This window comes from Herpailurus yagouaroundi, unplaced genomic scaffold (assembly GCF_014898765.1).
Source record: "Herpailurus yagouaroundi ecotype Mexico unplaced genomic scaffold, PumYag 196, whole genome shotgun sequence".
Classification (NCBI taxonomy): Eukaryota; Metazoa; Chordata; class Mammalia; order Carnivora; family Felidae; genus Herpailurus; species Herpailurus yagouaroundi.
The window spans coordinates 34,140,475-34,159,048 of record NW_024412427.1 but is presented as its reverse complement, the minus strand read 5'-3'; the positions used below and the strand labels follow the sequence as shown (position 1 = coordinate 34,159,048).

At 52.0% G+C, this 18,574-nt stretch overlaps 1 protein-coding gene and 1 long non-coding RNA gene across 3 annotated transcripts; both read left to right on the top strand.

Annotated features, from left to right (window-relative positions):
* The first annotated feature begins 202 nt into the window (after window positions 1-202).
* On the top strand, window positions 203-4,515 carry FOXA2 (forkhead box A2). Of its 2 annotated transcripts, XM_040447864.1 has the most exons (3): window positions 203-376; window positions 1,420-1,489; window positions 2,492-4,515. In XM_040447864.1, exons 2-3 carry the CDS (start codon window positions 1,421-1,423, stop codon window positions 3,794-3,796), a joined length of 1,374 nt encoding a protein of 457 aa, XP_040303798.1. In that variant the 5' UTR covers window positions 203-376; window position 1,420; the 3' UTR covers window positions 3,797-4,515. The 2 variants fall into 2 exon arrangements, with proteins under 2 accessions (XP_040303798.1, XP_040303797.1); XM_040447863.1 differs by lacking the exon at window positions 203-376 and having other exon boundaries at window positions 1,369-1,489.
* Window positions 4,516-7,103: 2,588 nt separating this feature from the next.
* LOC121012560 (uncharacterized) lies at window positions 7,104-18,168 on the top strand. The gene is made up of 3 exons (XR_005782169.1): window positions 7,104-7,279; window positions 16,727-16,822; window positions 17,966-18,168. It is a non-coding gene; the product is annotated as an uncharacterized LOC121012560 (long non-coding RNA).
* Window positions 18,169-18,574: the final 406 nt, after the last annotated feature.

Here is an 18,574-nt window from a genome sequence, read left to right as displayed (position 1 = left end):
TGATTCCTTTATTCCCCTCTCTCCTCCCGCCTCAACCTCAACCTCCTGCCCTGTTTGTTTTAGTTACGAAATGCTGTGGGCACCTCGGTTGCGACTGCAAAGTAACCTTGAAACACGGCGTCCTGAATGTCAGAGACAAATAGCAGTCACCCAACCGTCGACTGAAGTTGGCGGGGCCGCGTGCGCCCTGCGCTCGGCGATCCGACAGTGCTCTTGTCCGCCAGCCGCCCCTCTGTCTGTCGCCGGAGGCTGGGCTCCGAAGAGGCAAAAGCCGAGGCGGCCGGACCAGGCGCACCCCGCGCGCCTTCCGGAGCCGCTCCAAGTCTTAACTGTAACAGGGAGGGGCCTCCCAGGAGCAGCGGCAGGCGAGTTCAAGGTGTGTACACAGTTTTTCTAAATACGACAGCGCTTTGCAAATTGGCTCTGTCACCGTCTTGTTTTGACAGGGAATGGAACACTGAGAGCGAAGAAACCCGAGATGAGTAAATGCGGCAATTCTAAGGCTCTGCAGAGGGGCAACGGGGCGCTGAAGCCCGGCGCGCCCTTCGACAGGCGCAACAGGAGCCGGGCTCTATGGGACCCGGCGGGGGTCAGAGCGCTGGGCCGCTCCGGGTTGGCTTCCTCCCAGGTCCCTCCTCCCACGGGCACTCCCCGAGGGCTCGGGGGGGGGGGGGAAGGGGGCTGGAGTAGAGAGTCTGTGCACCCACTCGCCCGCTCGCCTAGCCCTGTACCGGTGCGGGGCGCGGCTGCAGTGGGGCGGGCGCCGGGCGCCGGGCGCCGAGGGGCAGGTGCCGGCGCCGGCGGAGTCTCCCTCTCACCTAGGTGTGAGCTGATTATTCAAATGGGCTGCCCCGGGTCTGGGGATTGGAGGCCCGCGCCGGCGCGCCGCGCTATATCACCAGCCGCCCACGTCACTGCGGCACTTGTCCGCTCCGCGGTCCACTCCTCCTCCTCCTCCTCCTCCTCCTCCTCCTCCTCCTCCTCCTCCCCCCCCCCCCCCCCTCCTCCCCCCCCCCCCCCCCCCCCCCCCCCCCCCCCCACTCGCCCCCGCGCCTCGCGCTTCCCGCCGCCTCTGGGCAGCTCGGCACTGCCAACCTCGGCCTCCGCCCGGCAGCCCGCGAGCGCGGCGGCGGCGGGCGGCAGGCGCTCCCTGCAGCGGGGCTCCGATCCGGACCTCCTCCCATCCTCGGCCCCCTCCTCCTGAGGCTTACCCCTCCCGCCCATTCCAACTACCGCCTCCGGCCGGCCAAGGAAAAGAGAGGGAGTGGAGCCGGAGAGACCGAGCGCGAGAGAGGGAGGGAGGGGACGGTGCCTTAGCTTTTTTTTTTTTTTTTTTTTAAAGGGGGTGGGGGGGGGGGGTGATTGCTGATCGTTTGTTGTGGCTGTTAAATTTTAAACTGCCATGCACTCGGCTTCCAGTATGCTGGGAGCGGTGAAGATGGAAGGGCACGAGCCGTCTGACTGGAGCAGCTACTATGCCGAGCCCGAGGTAGGCACTCGCCTTTTCCAGGGGGAAGTGGGGTGGCGGAGTTCGCTCAGTTCACCAACCTCAGGACAGCTTCCTTTGCCGGCACCCGCCCCCCACCCCCAGCCGCTCTGGGCAGCTGCCTTTTCCACCCTCCTTCGACTCAAATGGGTCTCTTTTTTATACGACACACTGTTAGCCTTGAGATAATATTAACTTTGTGATCAAATATTGACTTGCGGCGCCTCCAAATCCTCTTCGTGGCCGAGCCACGCACTATCCTAACAGAGTTATGTTTGGCAGCGCGCGGCTGGGGAGGGGTGGGAGGTCGGCCGGCGAGGGGGTGGGGAGCTGAAGAGGAGAAGGTTGGTAGGAATTGGGGGTTGAGGTACAGGCAGATTCAAAGACTAGGGACAAAGAGAACGAAAGTTTGTGGCTGCAAAGCTTAGCCGCGTGTACTTCAGTTCTCGGTCTCCTCCCTGTCCCTCCACTCAGTGCCTCCAGCTGGCCCCAAACTCTGCGCAGGCACTGGGTTTCGGTTCCCCTGAGGCCAAGGATGGGATCCCGGGAGGAAGGATGAACCCTGGGACAAACTCCGCTTGAGGCCGCTGGGGCGTTCTAGGCTGTGACCCACAGGTTGTTCGCTAGGGTCGGAGGTGGCGTCCGAGACCGCGGCGCCGGTTCGGTATGCTGGCTGGAGAGTTGGGGAGAGGAGATGCATTTGGGGAGCCTGGGCTAGGGGTGCTCCAGGGGACCCTTGTTTTAGAATCTGAGCAAGGCGTAGAAGGGCTAGGATCCCGCCACACGCAAACAGCAGCAGCCTGCCCGCCACCTTCTCGAGGGCGATCCCGTCGCGCTCCGAGTGAAACGCACTGGGTGTTTGGGGCCGGGGCCGGGCAAGGGAAGGACCCCCCAGAGGCCTCCCCGGAGGCGGGGGCCTGGGCTGGCCCGGTGGGTGGGAGGTCAGGGCACGCTCAAGCCGCGGTGCTAACGCTGTGCGCCTCCCTCCTCGGGCTGTGTCCGCAGGGCTACTCCTCGGTGAGCAACATGAACGCCGGCCTGGGGATGAACGGCATGAACACGTACATGAGCATGTCCGCGGCCGCCATGGGCAGCGGCTCGGGCAACATGAGTGCCGGCTCCATGAACATGTCGTCGTATGTGGGCGCGGGCATGAGCCCGTCCCTGGCCGGTATGTCCCCCGGGGCGGGCGCCATGGCTAGCATGGGCGGCTCGGCCGGGGCGGCCGGCGTGGCGGGCATGGGGCCGCACCTGAGTCCCAGTCTGAGCCCGCTCGGGGGGCAGGCGGCCGGAGCCATGGGCGGCCTGACCCCTTACGCCAACATGAACTCCATGAGCCCCATGTACGGGCAGGCGGGCCTGAGCCGCGCGCGCGACCCCAAGACGTACCGGCGCAGCTACACGCACGCCAAGCCGCCCTACTCCTACATCTCGCTCATCACCATGGCCATCCAGCAGAGCCCCAACAAGATGCTGACGCTGAGCGAGATCTACCAGTGGATCATGGACCTTTTCCCCTTCTACCGGCAGAACCAGCAGCGCTGGCAGAACTCTATCCGCCACTCGCTGTCCTTCAACGACTGCTTCCTCAAAGTGCCCCGCTCGCCCGACAAGCCCGGCAAGGGCTCCTTCTGGACCCTCCACCCCGACTCGGGCAACATGTTCGAAAACGGCTGCTACCTGCGCCGCCAGAAGCGCTTCAAGTGCGAGAAGCAGCTGGCCCTGAAGGAAGCCGCAGGCGCCACAGGAGGCGGCAAGAAGGCGGCCTCCGGGGCCCAGACCTCGCAGGGTCAGCTCGGGGAGGCCGCCGGGCCGGCCTCCGAGACTCCGGCGGGCACCGAGTCGCCCCACTCGAGCGCCTCCCCGTGCCAGGAGCACAAGCGAGGGGCCTTGGGGGAGCTGAAGGGGACGCCGGCTGCGGCCCTGAGCCCCCCGGAACCGGCGCCCTCGCCCGGGCAGCAGCAGCAGGCGGCGGCCCACCTGCTGGGTCCTCCCCATCACCCAGGCCTTCCGCCCGAAGCCCATCTAAAGCCGGAGCACCACTACGCCTTCAACCACCCCTTCTCCATCAACAACCTCATGTCCTCGGAGCAGCAGCACCACCACAGCCACCATCACCACCAGCCCCACAAAATGGACCTCAAAGCCTACGAACAGGTGATGCACTACCCTGGCTACGGTTCCCCTATGCCGGGTAGCCTGGCCATGGGTCCGGTCACGAACAAAGCGGGCCTGGATGCCTCGCCCCTGGCCGCAGACACCTCCTACTACCAGGGGGTGTACTCCAGGCCCATAATGAACTCTTCTTAAGAAGAAGGCTGCAGCCGGCTAGCCGGGGACAAGGACAAGAGAGAGAGAAAGTGGGGAGAATTTGAGGAAGGGGTGTTGGAGAGAGCCAAGGGAGAAGAAATCCATTACTCCCCATCCCAAGGACAGCAGTCTCCCCTCAACTTCCCTCCCAAACAGCTCTTCCCTCCCAAACAGATGGGCCACACTGATACCTATTATTCTATATAAGAAGGGAAGGCAAAATGATAAAGAGTCAAAAAAGAGGGGGAAAAAAGAGAAAGAAAAGTGAAAAGAGCCTCCGGTTTCCACTACTGTGTAGACACCTGCTTCTTTAAGCATTTGCAAGTTCTGATTTTTTGTTGGTGTTGTTGTCTTTATTCATCCATTGCTGCTGTTGCAGGGAAGTCTTACTTGATTAAAAAACAAACAAAAAAAAAACAAAAACAAAAACAAAAAAAATCCCACAAACTTTTGTGAGTGACTCAGTGTAAAACCATGTAGTTTTAACAGAGAAGCAAAGTTGTATTATTGTTCAAAAAGGAAAAAAAAAATGATGTAAGGGTCTGTTGTAAATGACCAAGAAAAAAAATGCATTCCCATTCTTGACACGGTGAAATCCAGGTCTCGGGTCTGATTAATTTATGGTTTCTGCGTGTTTTATTTATGGCTTATAAATGTGTGTTCTGGCTGGAAGGGCCAGAGTTCCACAAATCTATATTAAAGTGTTATTGCCAGTTTTACCCTTTGAATCTTCAAAAAATTTTTTTCCCTTTGCCTGACTTAAAAACTAAACAGGTCCAGAAATTATTTAAAAATAGGGGGAAAGAGATCCTGACTGGTTGCAGGTTTTATTTTATTTTGGTGAAGGGAGGGGCCATGGTGGTTGCTGTTTTAACAACATTTTATTTTTAAAACTTTCAGACATGCTGAAGTTGGACAGACAGAAAACACACACGTACCCATTGCCCAGATCCTATTGTCTCGCTGTACTTGTTATATCACATATCTGTTCAGCTATCTACACCTCGATTGGTCCATTCAGATTATTTTTTCTAAATGCATTTCAGAGGAGATCAGGCACCGTTCAGGGTGTTATGGCCATAGACCTAGACGCATTTCAAAGTAAATTTCAGACATCAGTGCACTTACCCCTAAACACTTCAGCAAGCACATCAGGAAATAGAACTCAATGTTGTTTATGATTAGTTTTGGAATTTTGAGTTTATCTTTACACACAATGAAACACAAAGATCTCAGGTGGACCATTCCCTGTGTTTGCTGCAGCTGTATCTTTAAACTCAGGACAAAACTACATATCTTAATTTCCCATCAAGGCCACGTGAAGATGCAATGCTGATGTCTGTTCGGCCCCAGCGAGCTGACTTCTCTGGGGAGAGGCCGAGATTTTACATGTTTTTACTGTATTTCCAATCTTAGGCCTCCCTTCAAGTCAGTGAACCCAGATTGGATTTGCAAATTCCTGGCTCAGCTCTTTCATCTCTGTGTCTCTAGCACCCCTTTTACCCTCCTATGGAATTGGAACTGCCTGGATCCTACGGCCTCAAGCTTCTGTCTACACACCAGGACGCTATCCCACCCTTCTTCTTCACTTAGGTGTTCTGCATGGCCTTGGTAGACTTAGCTGTAGCATGAGAGCAGTGAGGCCTCTGGGACCACCCCTTCTGGCACCTCATCTGGAGAAACAGACTTTCTCCTGATATTGGTGTTTACAGGAATCTCTCCAGATAATGGTCCAAATCTCCCTTTTAAAATAAGGTATTTTGGGGGATGACTCTCAGGTAAGGGGGGTGGGATATCTTGCGCCGCTTGTCAAACGATACTGGCCAGTGGTGAGATCCCAGGGTTTGCAGATGTGCTTACCCCTCCTTCCTTCCCAAAAAACCCACGCCTTTGGACAGCATCCAGTTAGCCCAACATGGCAAGCCAGGATTACAGAGCCAAGGGGATGAAGAGGTGTTTTGTGAGCCTTAAAAGAAAATCCAAAAGTATAAAGAAAGGCCCAGAATAAATTCCTACAAATATTGCTGTATCTCCCCACAGATGGCCCTAAATAGGCAGCCAACCCAAGTGGAAACCCCACAGGCTAAACGCGGCCTGGGGGGCTCAAAGGGGACCCGGCTTTGGCTTTGCCTGGGGCATGTGCCCGCCTACAAGCTGGCCAAGCGAAGGCAGGATCCAGTGTCCCCTGCAGACTTAGGGACATACCAGGCACAGCTAGCTTACGGTGGGTGGGTGATTACTCTCCGCTGGCTTCTGAAGTAGGGACTTTTTGTCTCAAAGTTTTACAGCCCAGGGCCCTGTTTTCAGGGACCAATTTTTTGGTCTTGTTGACCATCCAAACGTGGAATGTCCCAGGTTCGCCCCAACCCTGAGGTCCCCCCCCACCCCCCACCACCTCCCTTCGCCCTCTGCCACCTTGCAGGGGTCTCTGTTCCCTCAAACTCTGGCCTTCCCACGCGCTTGAGGTGGGTTTGCCCTCCCCTTGCACCCCCCCCCCCGTCTCCAAATCCCTTTTTAACATGCCACATTGTCCCGAGGAACACAAGGAAGAGAAATTGGGGCGGGGTGGGGGGGATCCGGAGGCCGCAGCCAGCAATCAGGCCCGTCTCTCCCCCTGGCAAGGACACACACGTCGTGAGCTCGGCCTGAAATGTGTTTCATTATCACATAAAAGGCTCCCGTGGCGAAGGAGCCCAGAGGCAGGGCCGGGGGCCGAGTGGGGGACAATGGAGGCTGAAAGCGCTGCCCTAACCTGCTATGTTTCGTATCGCACGCCCATTGTGCGAGGGTCGTTTTAAACTACTTAGCGCTCCCCCCTCCACTGATCCCGGCCGATAAGATATAGTTCTGTCCGAATACATAAAAAGGATGTCGGGGAGCGGGCGCTTTCGGAGGCTTTTCTGCGCTACTTGGGTCTTTCACACCCCCCCCACCCCTCTTCAGACCCCTCCCCCAACCGGGCTCCAGGCTCGCTAGCTCACACAGTGGCCTCCGCCCGCTTTCCCCAACTCTAAGTATAGTAGGGTGCGGCGTTTCTTTTTGCCTCCCTCTTTTTCTTCCTTTTCCCTGCGCCATCCGCGCGCCGGTTTAAGCAACCGTGATCTGTGAATAAACAAAGTCAGTAAACAACCGAAAAAAACATTCTAGATCCGAATTCCAGGAGGGTAAACTTTCCATGCCACGTCACACTTCAGCAAATTTGCACAGATATTATATTGCCTCCCCCTCCTTTATTATTCTTTTTTTTTTTTTTTTTTTGCTAGGATCCCATTGTACTTAACTGAATTTTATAACGCTGATCGATATCTTGGTAAAATATTCATTTTTAAACTAGCGGGCAGTGAAATCTTTGCTTTGTGTGCTAAAGTCAACAGTCGCTCGGTTTGAGCTCAAATAAATGCGGAGATGCCTCGGCTCAGAGCAGTCGGCCACCTCCCTTCGAGCGCTGGACGCTCCGCCGCCCGCCAGCCCGCCGCACCACAGGTAGGGAGCGCGCCCACTCGGGGGCCGCGCCCGGGTCCCCTGGGCAGCGTCCGCCCCCCATTCCCCTCCGCGCGCCTCCCCTCCCCCAGCCAGCCCCTTTCCTTTCCAAGGGCCCCGACGCTAGGGGTTGGGGGTGGGGAGGTAGAGAATGAGAAGCTAAGTCGGTGAAGACCCTGGAGTTTGGAAGGTGGCCTATTTGTGCGGGGATTTCTGAGAATACACGGTGTGGGTGGACGACGGGGCGAAGAGCTGCAAACAGACTCAATCTGGGCTCTGAGCACATAGAGTTGGGTTGGGGCCCCGAAGCTACGGGAAGCCACTACAGGCTCCTGCAGCCCATCCGGGGTGAGGGCTCGATCCGACGGACGCGCGTTTCCCAAGGACAGTGAGGGGGTAGGGGATGGGGGAACGCCCTTGGCCCCAGAGTCAGGGGTGGAGGCAGCGGAAAACGGCATGCTGGTATCCCGTGGCTGCATCGGCAGAGGCCCGAGAGTGGCGAAGCCCTCCCCGCCTTCCCCAGCGCGCAGGGGTTCTAGTCTGGTCTAGGCGTTTCCCTAGAAACCCACAGACCGGGCAGCATTGGGGTCAACGCCTCGAGGCAGCAGGATTGGGACAGGGCCTTCCCCGAGAAAGGAGTATATTTTCGTTCTCGCTGCAAGAAGCGGCGGGTGCCCTTTACGCACAGAAGCGCACGGCTGCAGACAGTTTCGGGAGCCTCGGGGGTTACAAGCGGGGCCCAGCGGGGGAAGGGTGGAGAGAGAAACGCGCCACCGGGCAATTAATCCTCATTCTCCCAGAGGCTGGCCCCGGGTAGGGGCGCGCTGCGGTGCGGGAGGAGAGGAGTTTGGAGGACCACACAGAACCAATTGCATCTTTCTCCCGCCTGTGGGAAGGCACCAGCTTGGAAAACTAGAAGTTCCAAAGCTGCCAGTTGTAACTGCAGGATCGTCTGGTATCGAGGCCAGGGCATGGGGTACTGAGAAGGCGTGTTTCTTCTGGGATCTTCCAGGTGTCCCCTGAAATTAGCATTCCCCTGGAGGTGTTTACTTTAAAGGGCTAGACATCCCGCCTTGTTTGAAGCCCGCGCAGACTTCTAGGTATTTCACCAGGCGGGGAGACAAGCGCTCTTTCCGTCCTCCCCGCAGTCACCAGATCCCGGGACCCAAGGGGCAGAAATCGGAATCGATCCCTGTAACTGGCAGGGTCAGTTATGTGGGCACCTCTGTGTGGGGACCATGCCCCCCTCCCCGCCTTCCCTGGCGTCCGGGACCGCGCACCTTTGTCCGCGCACCGGAGGCCGCTTGGGGAGCGCACCCGCTGCCCTCCAAGCCGCGGTTCCGGCTGGCGGCTAGTTATCTTCCCTAAACAAGATGGAACGCCTGCAGGACACACGGCTAGGCTAATCGTTTTTAAATAATTAATGCCTCCCCGTTCCGCTGGTAATGCGCGGCCTCGAATCCGTCAATTACTTGTCATTAGACGAGTGTCGCCCCACGGCCTTCCCTCGGGCCTTTGATGGCGCCGGGTCACCCAGCCCAGACCACTCACGGCCGAATGAAAAAGTGCCCGGCCTTGAAGAGCCGGGTGCGGAGTAGCCAGGGCCCTCGATTCAGTGCGAGTTTTGAAAGAAAGACCTTAGTTGAAGAGATGTAATCTTCCAAATGGCCAATTTAAACGCCTGATCTTTATCGCCCGCCTTCTCCCGGCTTTATAAAGAAAAGCCGGTCCTCAGTGTTTTGGGGGCCTTTTAATGTGGGGGTGGGGCGAGGAGAAGCGAAAGATGAGGCTTAATAGGGCACGGGGCAGGTGTTTGCTCAAGAAGGTTCCTGGAGGCACCTCGGGGTAACTAGTTTTCTAGCGCATCCTTCTAAGCATCAGGGGCCTGGACCAAGTACTGGCTGCCCGCTTTGAAGGCCGGTGCGCCGGGACAAGTCTTCTGGAATGTATAAACCAGAACCGTCCGGAGAAAGCGTCAGGACCTTTTCAGGCAGTGCATCTTCACCCTGCAAGAGGTAATAGGACCCCCCACCCACCATAGGCCTGACATCACAGAACAGTGGGTGCCGGTTGATGCCCACGGACTTGTAGGTACCAAGTCCTGCCGCCCAGAAGAGGCGCCCAACACACACGCCTTAGAGCCACCATCCCAAATTTGCTGTCCCTGTCGTAGCACAAGAGCTTGATTTCAGACCCCAAATGCCTTTGCTGGGTCAGGGACACTGTGGAGACCGGCCTTGGCCACAGCACCATGGCCAGCCAAGGGGTGGTGGAGTGAAATTAAAACGAAAACGAAAACAGAAGAGAAAATTTCCCCAAAGTTTGCTACTGATTTCATTACGTTTCTGCTGCTCCCTATCCCCCCCCCCATCAAAGGTGTTTTTTGTTTGTTTGTTTTTGTTTTTGTTTTACAGTAAATAAATTGTCAAGGTTTCAGAACCTTACATGCCTCCTTGGAGCAAAAACCATGTGCTGTATCTGCACCACTCTCAGCTTTACAGATCACAAGTTTCTCATAACCTCAACTCCCAGGAATGGTTTGCCTCTAAGAAGAGAATAGAAGACATGAGGGGTGGAGGGGGAAGAAATCATGAGGAGAGTGGGAGAAACTTTTTAAACATATAGAGAGATGGAGAAAGGGTGATTGGAACGTGCCTGTGTGCCTGGTTGCCCCCAGAGGACCCTGGGCTGTGCTTTAGGCCTTTGACTTCAGACCTACAGCCTTTCTAGAGCATTCCACAAAGATTGGAATTTTTTGAAAAATTCCTTTTTGATGAGATTCACCGGATATGGGCAGGAAGTTGCAGGCACCTCCAGAGACAAGCAAACACAAATTACACGGAATAGATATATGTCCCCACTGGAGCTCAGCGGGGTCCCCACCTCCAGGCAAGCTTGGTTTCTTCTCCCTTTGACAAAACTCCCAGGGAGCGCCCTACCCCGGAGCTCTCCAGGGGTTGCCTCGGAAGCCTAAATCCTGGGGCATCTTCCCCATTCTGTTCACAGCCTTCCTGCCCACTCTCTTATCCTTTTTCTCCTTTCTTCTTTAAAACAATCATGTGTGTCCCCCCTTGCCCCCTCCCGCCATTGTATTTGTTGATGACCTAACACGCTCACACCAAAAGCCACACACAGAAAACCAACAACGTGGGATGGGAGGAGAGACCAATTATGATTGAGGCTAACAAGCGGGGAACACCCAAGTTGAGGCCGGCTGTCTCCTGGGAGACTGATGGAGGCTTATTTTACAAGCTGTCATTCCATCCTGGTCCCTATTGCCAGATTGGAGGTGATTCCTATTCTCCCCTCCCCCTCAGCCCCTGCACCCTTGGGGCTTATTCCAGATTCTTTGTATATCCTCTGCAGAAGCGGCCCCCCAAGTCCCTCTCCTGCACAGGTGGAAAGAGCAGCACATCCTCACAACAGCATGCCTATTTTTCACATCAGTGATTGTTCCTGAGATTTCTGAGCTCATTGCCAGCAAGATGTGGACTGGTCAGATGTCACTGTCACACATGCCCCGTCCTCCTCACCAGGTTCCCATTAAAAGGCATTGACTACTTACCCTTTACACTCTTCCCCTCCTCCTGCCTCTTCCTCTTTTGCCCCTCCTACTCCTTCTTTTCCTATCCTCCCTCCCACCACCACCAAAGAAGGAGGGATATTTTACTGTCAGATAACACAACTGATAGCTGGGAATGCTAAAAGAAGCAATACAAATTAAGTTGCTTTCATTCATCCAAAACTAGAGGTCTCACATTCTCATTAGAGTAACTGCCTGGGGTTTACTCCTCTCTTGAAGCTAATTAGAGACAGTAATATTCCCTCTGATGTCAGGACATCATTCGAGCAACATCATATTTATTTAACTTTAACATATCAAATTAACTGAGAGGGAAAATTTCAGCATCACCGACATGGGTGACAAAGAAATGCTCGAGTACAATGCCGTTAGAACCTCGGAATGAAAGATCCTTTTGCTGTGGTTTAGTTCCCCTTGCAGAATGGGTTCTGCTTCTGCTTGCTTAAGTGGTTGAGGACCAGACTTCCTTCACAGGTAAATCAGCTCTTCCATTGTTTCGTTTATCTGAAAAGAGTAAAACCACAAAGTTCAAGAGTAAGCAGGAAGGTTTTTGGACCAGGGTTGGTAATGACCCCAGCAAATCAAAATAAGATTGTGTGTGTGTTTTGACTTGTTATTTCATTAGAAAGATGATCTCAGTTCATTAGCTGTTCTTTTTTTCACAAAGCACAAGTAATTATACAGTGGATTTTGTTGGGAAAATTTTGCTCATGTGAAAAAGGACACACATTCCTAATTTGAAGACATGGATGTTAAGAGCATATTATTGGAAGAGGAAACATAATACTGAGAAGTGTCTGGAGAAGGCTTGAGAAGAGTTAAGGCATGAAGTGGGTGGCTGGAGTACTGGGAAGGGCAGAGGATGATTATGTGTCATTTCCCATGAAGGAACAGGGTGACATGTCAGCTAGGGCAGGACCTGGATCATAAGAACTTCTATATGGAGACAAATCAGGATGTAATATGTGGACCCCCCTGGTACAAAAATATGCAACCATCTGCTCAAACTTTCTGCTTGCTTTGTCTTCTAAAGCCTAATCTAAGGAATTTAAAACAAAAAAAGACCAATCCATTATATATTTTTCATTTAGTCTGCAATTCTCTATTACATTGAACCGAGCTGTTCACATACAGAAGTTGTAACTTCAACTGCTTGTTAGCTGAGGAAATGCATCCTCTATGCAGAAGAGTCCATTTTTTTGGCAAAACTTTTGACTTTCATTCTACCTTCTTGGTGTTTCTCATCTCCCGCTGCCCCCCCCCCAAGTCCCTACCTCTCTTTTCTTTATCACAATTGTATTCACTTCAACCACCATTGAGTAGGGTCCCACATGTGCCAGACAATGTGCAAGGTGTCTTCATAAACATGACTTCATTTAAGCTTCCCCACATCCCACTGGTAGATGACAGAATTTATGGGAGATGGACCTGGGGCAGAGAGAAGTTAGGGAACTGCTCAGATTTCAGAGCTCACCACTGAACTCAAGTCTTGCAACTCTATGTTTTTTTCAACTTCTTTTGGCCTCCTATGGCGGGGTGGGGGGTGGGGCACAGACCTCTTTGATTCAAATGCAGTAGGAAACCTGCTTCTCCACAACCCCCAACTTTTCACTGTGGGCTGTTGTTGGTAGAGGGGAGGCTGAATGTTAGGAGAAAGGTGATAAGAAACAGGAAGATCTCAGGAAGAAGGATGGCAGAGACTCCACCTGCTATCCTAGAAGGGATTAGGATGCATTATGTCTGGGATCAGGCTGGATTCTTATTTTCTCTTTTGGAGCAACACAGTGTATTCCTATGTGATGATGGTTTCTCAAAGCTGGCCAGAGGTTCAATCAGAACTGGACCACAACTGCACCACCATTGAAGCTGCTGTAGCCGGCTGGCTAATGCTGGAGGGGAAGAGAGAGGGAGAGAATCAGCAGCCTGTGATTAAAAAGAGAAAATGCCGGGGAAGAGGGGGAAAAAATGTCAGGGGCAGAAACAATGACCTGACATCCGGGCTTAAATAATGCACATAGCCCAATTATTTCTTGAGGTGTAGCCTGCCAGCCGTATTCCTTACTGAGAATTCTGGAGCAGAGGCCAGGAATGTTCTGAGAGACTCCTGCTTCTGACCTCCCTCTGACCCACACCTGGTGGCCTAACCGCACAGGTGACAGCACAGCTGGAATGCACGCACCGCCCACAGCTGGGCTTCAGGGCTGCCCTCACGCCAGCACCAGCTGCAAGAACAGCAAAAGGCCCCAGCCCCCACAGCATTCCTCCCCCCACCCTGCCCCCGCTGTCCACATATACACAAATTCAGATCCAGATAAACACCTGCCTCAGAGGTTTGCCACTGAACGGGTGCTGGCCCAGGAGGACCAGCCTGCTTCTGTCACAGAGGGAGGATAGGATGTGACCCAGCACTCAGCAGGCCTGCAGTCTGAGAGGAGAGCACACCCCAGCCAAGTTTCACGTCTGAGCTGAGCATGGTACATGGATGTGCAGGGAACGCTGGCTGATACCTGCTTGTGCCAGGCCCTGGGGACACAATGTGGAATGAACAGGGCCCTCCTGGACACAGGCTTGGACTGGAGGCCTCCTTTTCTTTTCCACTTACTGAAAGATAAGTTCCCTGGGTGTCCATGGTTTTTAGTGGTGTGGGGTTTCCTGTATACTTAGCATCTTCCATTTCGGGATTTGTGGGGAGGCTCTGGACAACTGGATTCTAAGGCCAGTGCCACACAAAATGATGTGTAGGGCATGGGAATAACTGACTCTTGGAAGTACACAAAGTTCTAGATTAAACCATACTTTTCACTCCAAACTGGACAATTGCGATGTTAGGTTGAGGTGGGGACGATGCATCCAGAATGACAGTTACCCACTCTCAGGTTGAGTGCTGAGCTTCCTAGAGACTGCCCGAAAAGGGCAGTCATCCAATCTTCCGGCTGTTTATGGGGACAAGTAGGGGCAGACATCCAATCTATATTTTGTCCATCCTCCATTTAATGACCACTCCCCTCCCACCAGCAGTTTGCCAATTAAAGGCCAATCTCTCTTGATTTCTTTGCTTTAAAAGGACATTTCGATTCATGCAGCCAAACAATTAAATCCCCCTCTTGCCTCTCCCTTCCCAGAGCTCACGAACAAGATGCTTCCCTATCTCTTGCCAGCATTGAGCAGTGGGAAGGAGCTGATCTCAGGTGCTAACCTGAAGTTATCAGAATGCCAGACTCATTTAGGGAGCTCAACTCTGGAACCCGAGGCGATCCCTTCATTGATTGTGGAAAGCGCTGTTTAGATTTTGTCGTAGCTCAGTAAACAACCAAAAGTAACTGCGGGATTTCTGTCTTACATTCAGCTGAATCCCTCTCTTTCTCGCTCTCTCTCTCTCTCTCTCTCTCTGTCACACACACACACACACACACACACACACACCCCACATACACTCCTCCTCTCCCACAGGCTCCTGTTAATCTGGAAGGGATAGTCAGACCAAGGTCCTTTAAGAACACCCTCATCTAACTCTCCAGCAGCTGAATCTTTTGTAGGGGAGAGCTACACCTTTCTCCAAGAACTCACATCTCTCCCAAAAGGCACAGCCTCCCGAGTTCCTAAGTCTGTAGCGAAAGCTCTTGAGAAAGGGTTGTGCCTTTGGGCCCCTTACTCTGCCATCTCTGAAAGCCCCCACCTGGCTAAAAGACTTGCCAGGGACTTGGCCTCTGTGGCCTCCCTTCCCCCACCCCAGTGCTTCCCTGAGATCCGGGTTGTCTTTCATGAGCTTGTTGCAGCTCAGACCCAGCTGCACAAAATTGAGGGTGAGGGGTGGATTCCCTGTCTGCAATGCTGGGGCGCTGCTTCTGGGCTGGGCAACACGGTCCTGGATACAGACAGATCTCTTTGGGGGTAAAGGCGAATTAAATTGGCAAGCTCTACTCTGATACTCAAACTTCTGCAGTTCTTAGCAAGATCCCCATTTAGGCCTCAATTACTAGTAGTAAAAGAGAAAGATGCTTCCTATTGTCCACAATTTGCCATTCTCTGAATAGACCATTTGTTTTAATTAGGTCCCCTTCATTTAGTTCTATCTGCGGGAGCAGGTTTGCTCTGAAGTGATTGTGTTGAACGTGCGCACTCTGCCATCTATTTGTGTAAAATAAATAGAAAGACATAATTGCCAGTCATCACAATATAAAAGATTAGTGCAAATCCTAAACAATGATCATTTAAAATTCAATAATTCTTAGAAAAAGGAGTCAAATGATAAAGCACAATTTCCCCGAAGGTGTTAGACACAACGGGCCTGCAATGGATGTGTGTTTAAAAATTAAGAAACTTTTTTTCCCCTAAGTTGGTACTATTTCAAATGAAATTCTTTTCTTATTTGTTTAGAATGCCTTTCATATGAAAAAAAAAATTCAGATCACCTCAACTTAAAATACAGGTCTTCAATATTAGCCAGCCTCAAGCAGAAAGCTTTCTAAAAGTCTTGCAAATCTAATCCCTGGTTCTATTCTCCCAAGATGCCAAAATTCTAATATCTTTTATTTTTTAAAGTCCCTAATTTTGTCCATGACCTCTCCAATCTTAGAAAAATCGGGGGGGGGGTGGAAAAAACAAATACAGTAATGTGTAAATTCTTAGGACTTAAGATAGGGTTGTATTCCACAGTATCGAAAGTTCCACAACATTTTGCACATTAAGCAATTTTTTTTTTTTAAACAAGGGGTAGCTCTTGCAATTAGATTGCTATTTTATTATACAAGGTACAAACCAATAAAGTATGCCATTTCTTTTCCCCTTCCCTTTTCCTAGTACAATTTGGGAAGGAGGGTAAAATGCATTTTGGGTTTTGATATATTTATTTTGGGCCAACCATCTGCATATTTCATGAGGCTCAACTATTTCTCTGCACAATGTACGGTCTATTCTGTGTCCTGAGGAAACGAAAGAATAACAGACTGCCGGTCCCTCGACCACTTGTGTTACTCTTCAGTTCACAGTATTCTAGCTCCATTGTTATCGATAGTCCTATTTTGTTAAATATCAGCTTGGCTATGATGAAAGCTAATTATGCAATTCCACTTCATTTCTGCCTCTAAATTTTATACTTGATAAAATAGCTCAATGATGCTAATTAAATTTCTGCTTACAAAGATGATTTCTTTGTATTTCTCAAGGTTTGGCTTTCTGGCTATGAAATTTACACTAAAAACATTTCTGGGGGTAGCAAATATATTGATCATTTTTGGATTAAGACTGTTAAAATATATATTTCAAATGTTTCTGAGATAGAATAGATCCTATGTAGAAGAGGGTTTTGTTCTATTTACCTCTTTCCTTTGTGCAACGTTTGTGCAGATCGCCCCACACCTGGGAAGTAGTTTAGGTATTTTGTAATAGTTCACTACCTCTGGAGCCCAGGCAAAGCCGTGCTAAATTTTGAAAAATAATTCAGGAGACACTCGCAGATATTGGGACACAGGGTGTATGTAACCTCCCATGGCTGAGACAAGCGACATGATGTTTGGTGCAAGGGGCGAAAAACACGACCTAACAGTGTTTACATGTGTATTCAGCCATGAAATTGAATATTATCAAAGTTGAAAAATGCAAATCAAATTAAAACCATGGAAAATTGTCTTTGGAATTACAGCGGCCTCGAGACCCCAAGTGTTTGCTTAAATTGAAGCGTTTAGAAAATGAAAAACCCTAAATTGCCCACTTCTATTCCCCCCCACCCACACTCCCCCGCCGTATGAAATTTGTTCTTTAATTCTACCAGAAATGTGTTGAGGCTCAGCCATCAATCGTTCCTCCTTGGCATCAATCACACTGAAATAGAACTTTTTCTTAGAAATTAATTGTCTCCCTTCACTTAGTGTCACTAAAATCGGACGTGCTTCAGAAACTGAGCGGCACCGCTTTGCTTATTCCGAAATGAGCCCCACACCACAGGCTGCCAGGTTCTTCTCCCTGTAAGTGCCGCTGCCGAGCCTAAGCCACCCAAGCTATACGCTGCGGGGGCTGCTGGCGCTGGTCCGGGAGGGCGGCGGGCGGCGGGCTGGGGGCCCCGGCCCCACACACGCTTGGCGCAGCCGGGGCTACCGGGCCGCTGGGTCTGCGGAGTAGCGGGCCAAGCCCCGGAGCCTTCGCGCTCATTCGTTGCGCTTTCCCACGTCGGGGAAGCCTGAAATATGGAAACGTGGCACTTTGCTTCGCTAACGCAGGAGTTCCCAGGGTCTTGATGGAGAAAGACCAAAATAGGAAGTGTCAAAAATCTACTTTTTAGAAGTGAGACGTCTAAAAAGTAATAAGCAGGGGTGGCAGGGCGTGCGGGGGCGGGTCATTCTTGCCTTTTCCCAAGTTCTAAAGCGCAGGAAACACACGCTTAGAGGCCAACCCATCAGATGGGGCCAATCTCACCCCCAGTCGCCTGGGTGCTGCAAACTTTAGTCCTCTCCCGCCCCTCCCCCATTTCTCTCCAGCCTGGGAGAAAACCAGCGCGCCAGCCGTTCTCCAGTAGATGCCAAATGCGGCCGCGTTCGGAGAGAGCCCGCAGAGCCCTAGTGGCGCAGCAGGAAATACAGGTGGAACCGCCGGCGGCGCTCTGCGCGGACCCGGCCTGGGGTCAAGGGTGGCAGGCGGACCCAGGTCGGGTGGAAGCCGGACCCAGGCAGGCGCGCCCACAGAGTTAATAGAGACTGTGGGGACGCTGGGGATGCCGGCAATGGTTAGGTTGTGCTGGCGTGGCCTTGGAAAACTTTCATCTCATTTGATGACCCTCGAGGATATTCATTCCCCACCCTCCCCAACCTGCCTTCCTCTAGTTTGAACATCCATCCACCTGGGCAGGTCCGGGATGGCCAAGGGTGGTCTGGCTTTTTCTCCCATGGGGAGCAGAGACAACCGGTGGCCTCCGCGTCACGCAGTCCTCCCTCCGGACCTCCAGCTCAGTCCTTGTAGATTTGAAGGGCAGAGGCTGTTGCAGAAATGCAGTAAATCCAGTCCTACGAACCCAGATAGGAGCGGGATGAAGAGTAGCGGAAGCCAATTTATATTTGAAGCCTACCTCTTTATTGCCTTTCCATGGATCAACACTAGCTTTATTTCCGTTCCAGGGATCAAGACTAGCTCAACTATGGCTGAGAAAACAACCCATGTTCCCCAGAGTTTAAAACCTGCCCATAAGTTGTGGTCGTGTTTTGGAGATTCAGGATCCTATTTCCAAGGAGAGTTGTCCGGGGCGTGTTTATGTTTGTTATTTTCAAAACCAAGCAAAGGAAACAGCAGCCAATTAAAATGAAATATTTTTATTTGCCTCCAACGTTGTCAGTGATTTGCCCCCTGGGGATCCACAATTTTCCCAAGCCTGTTAACGGGTGACAATGAATGAGTGCCTCGTGTAATTTAATTTTCCTGTCACACTAAATAGAGCTACATTGTAAACCTTAGATCTACTCTTACTGATAGGATCGCCTTGTTTTGCCATTTGCACCATAAAGACCCCCAAAAGGGACACTGTATTGTGACCTCTACTCTTGAATTATTCAAGAACTTAACGACATTTTCCATTTTAAAAAGGGAACTAATTGCCATTGATGTAAAGCATGTGACCTTCCCTGGGTGCCTAGTATGAGAATGTAACCATCTGTGTGTGCGTACAGGAGCTGCAGAAAGCGGGCAAAAATTGGAGAAAGTTGTAAACATAAATTAGCTCAAAATAGACA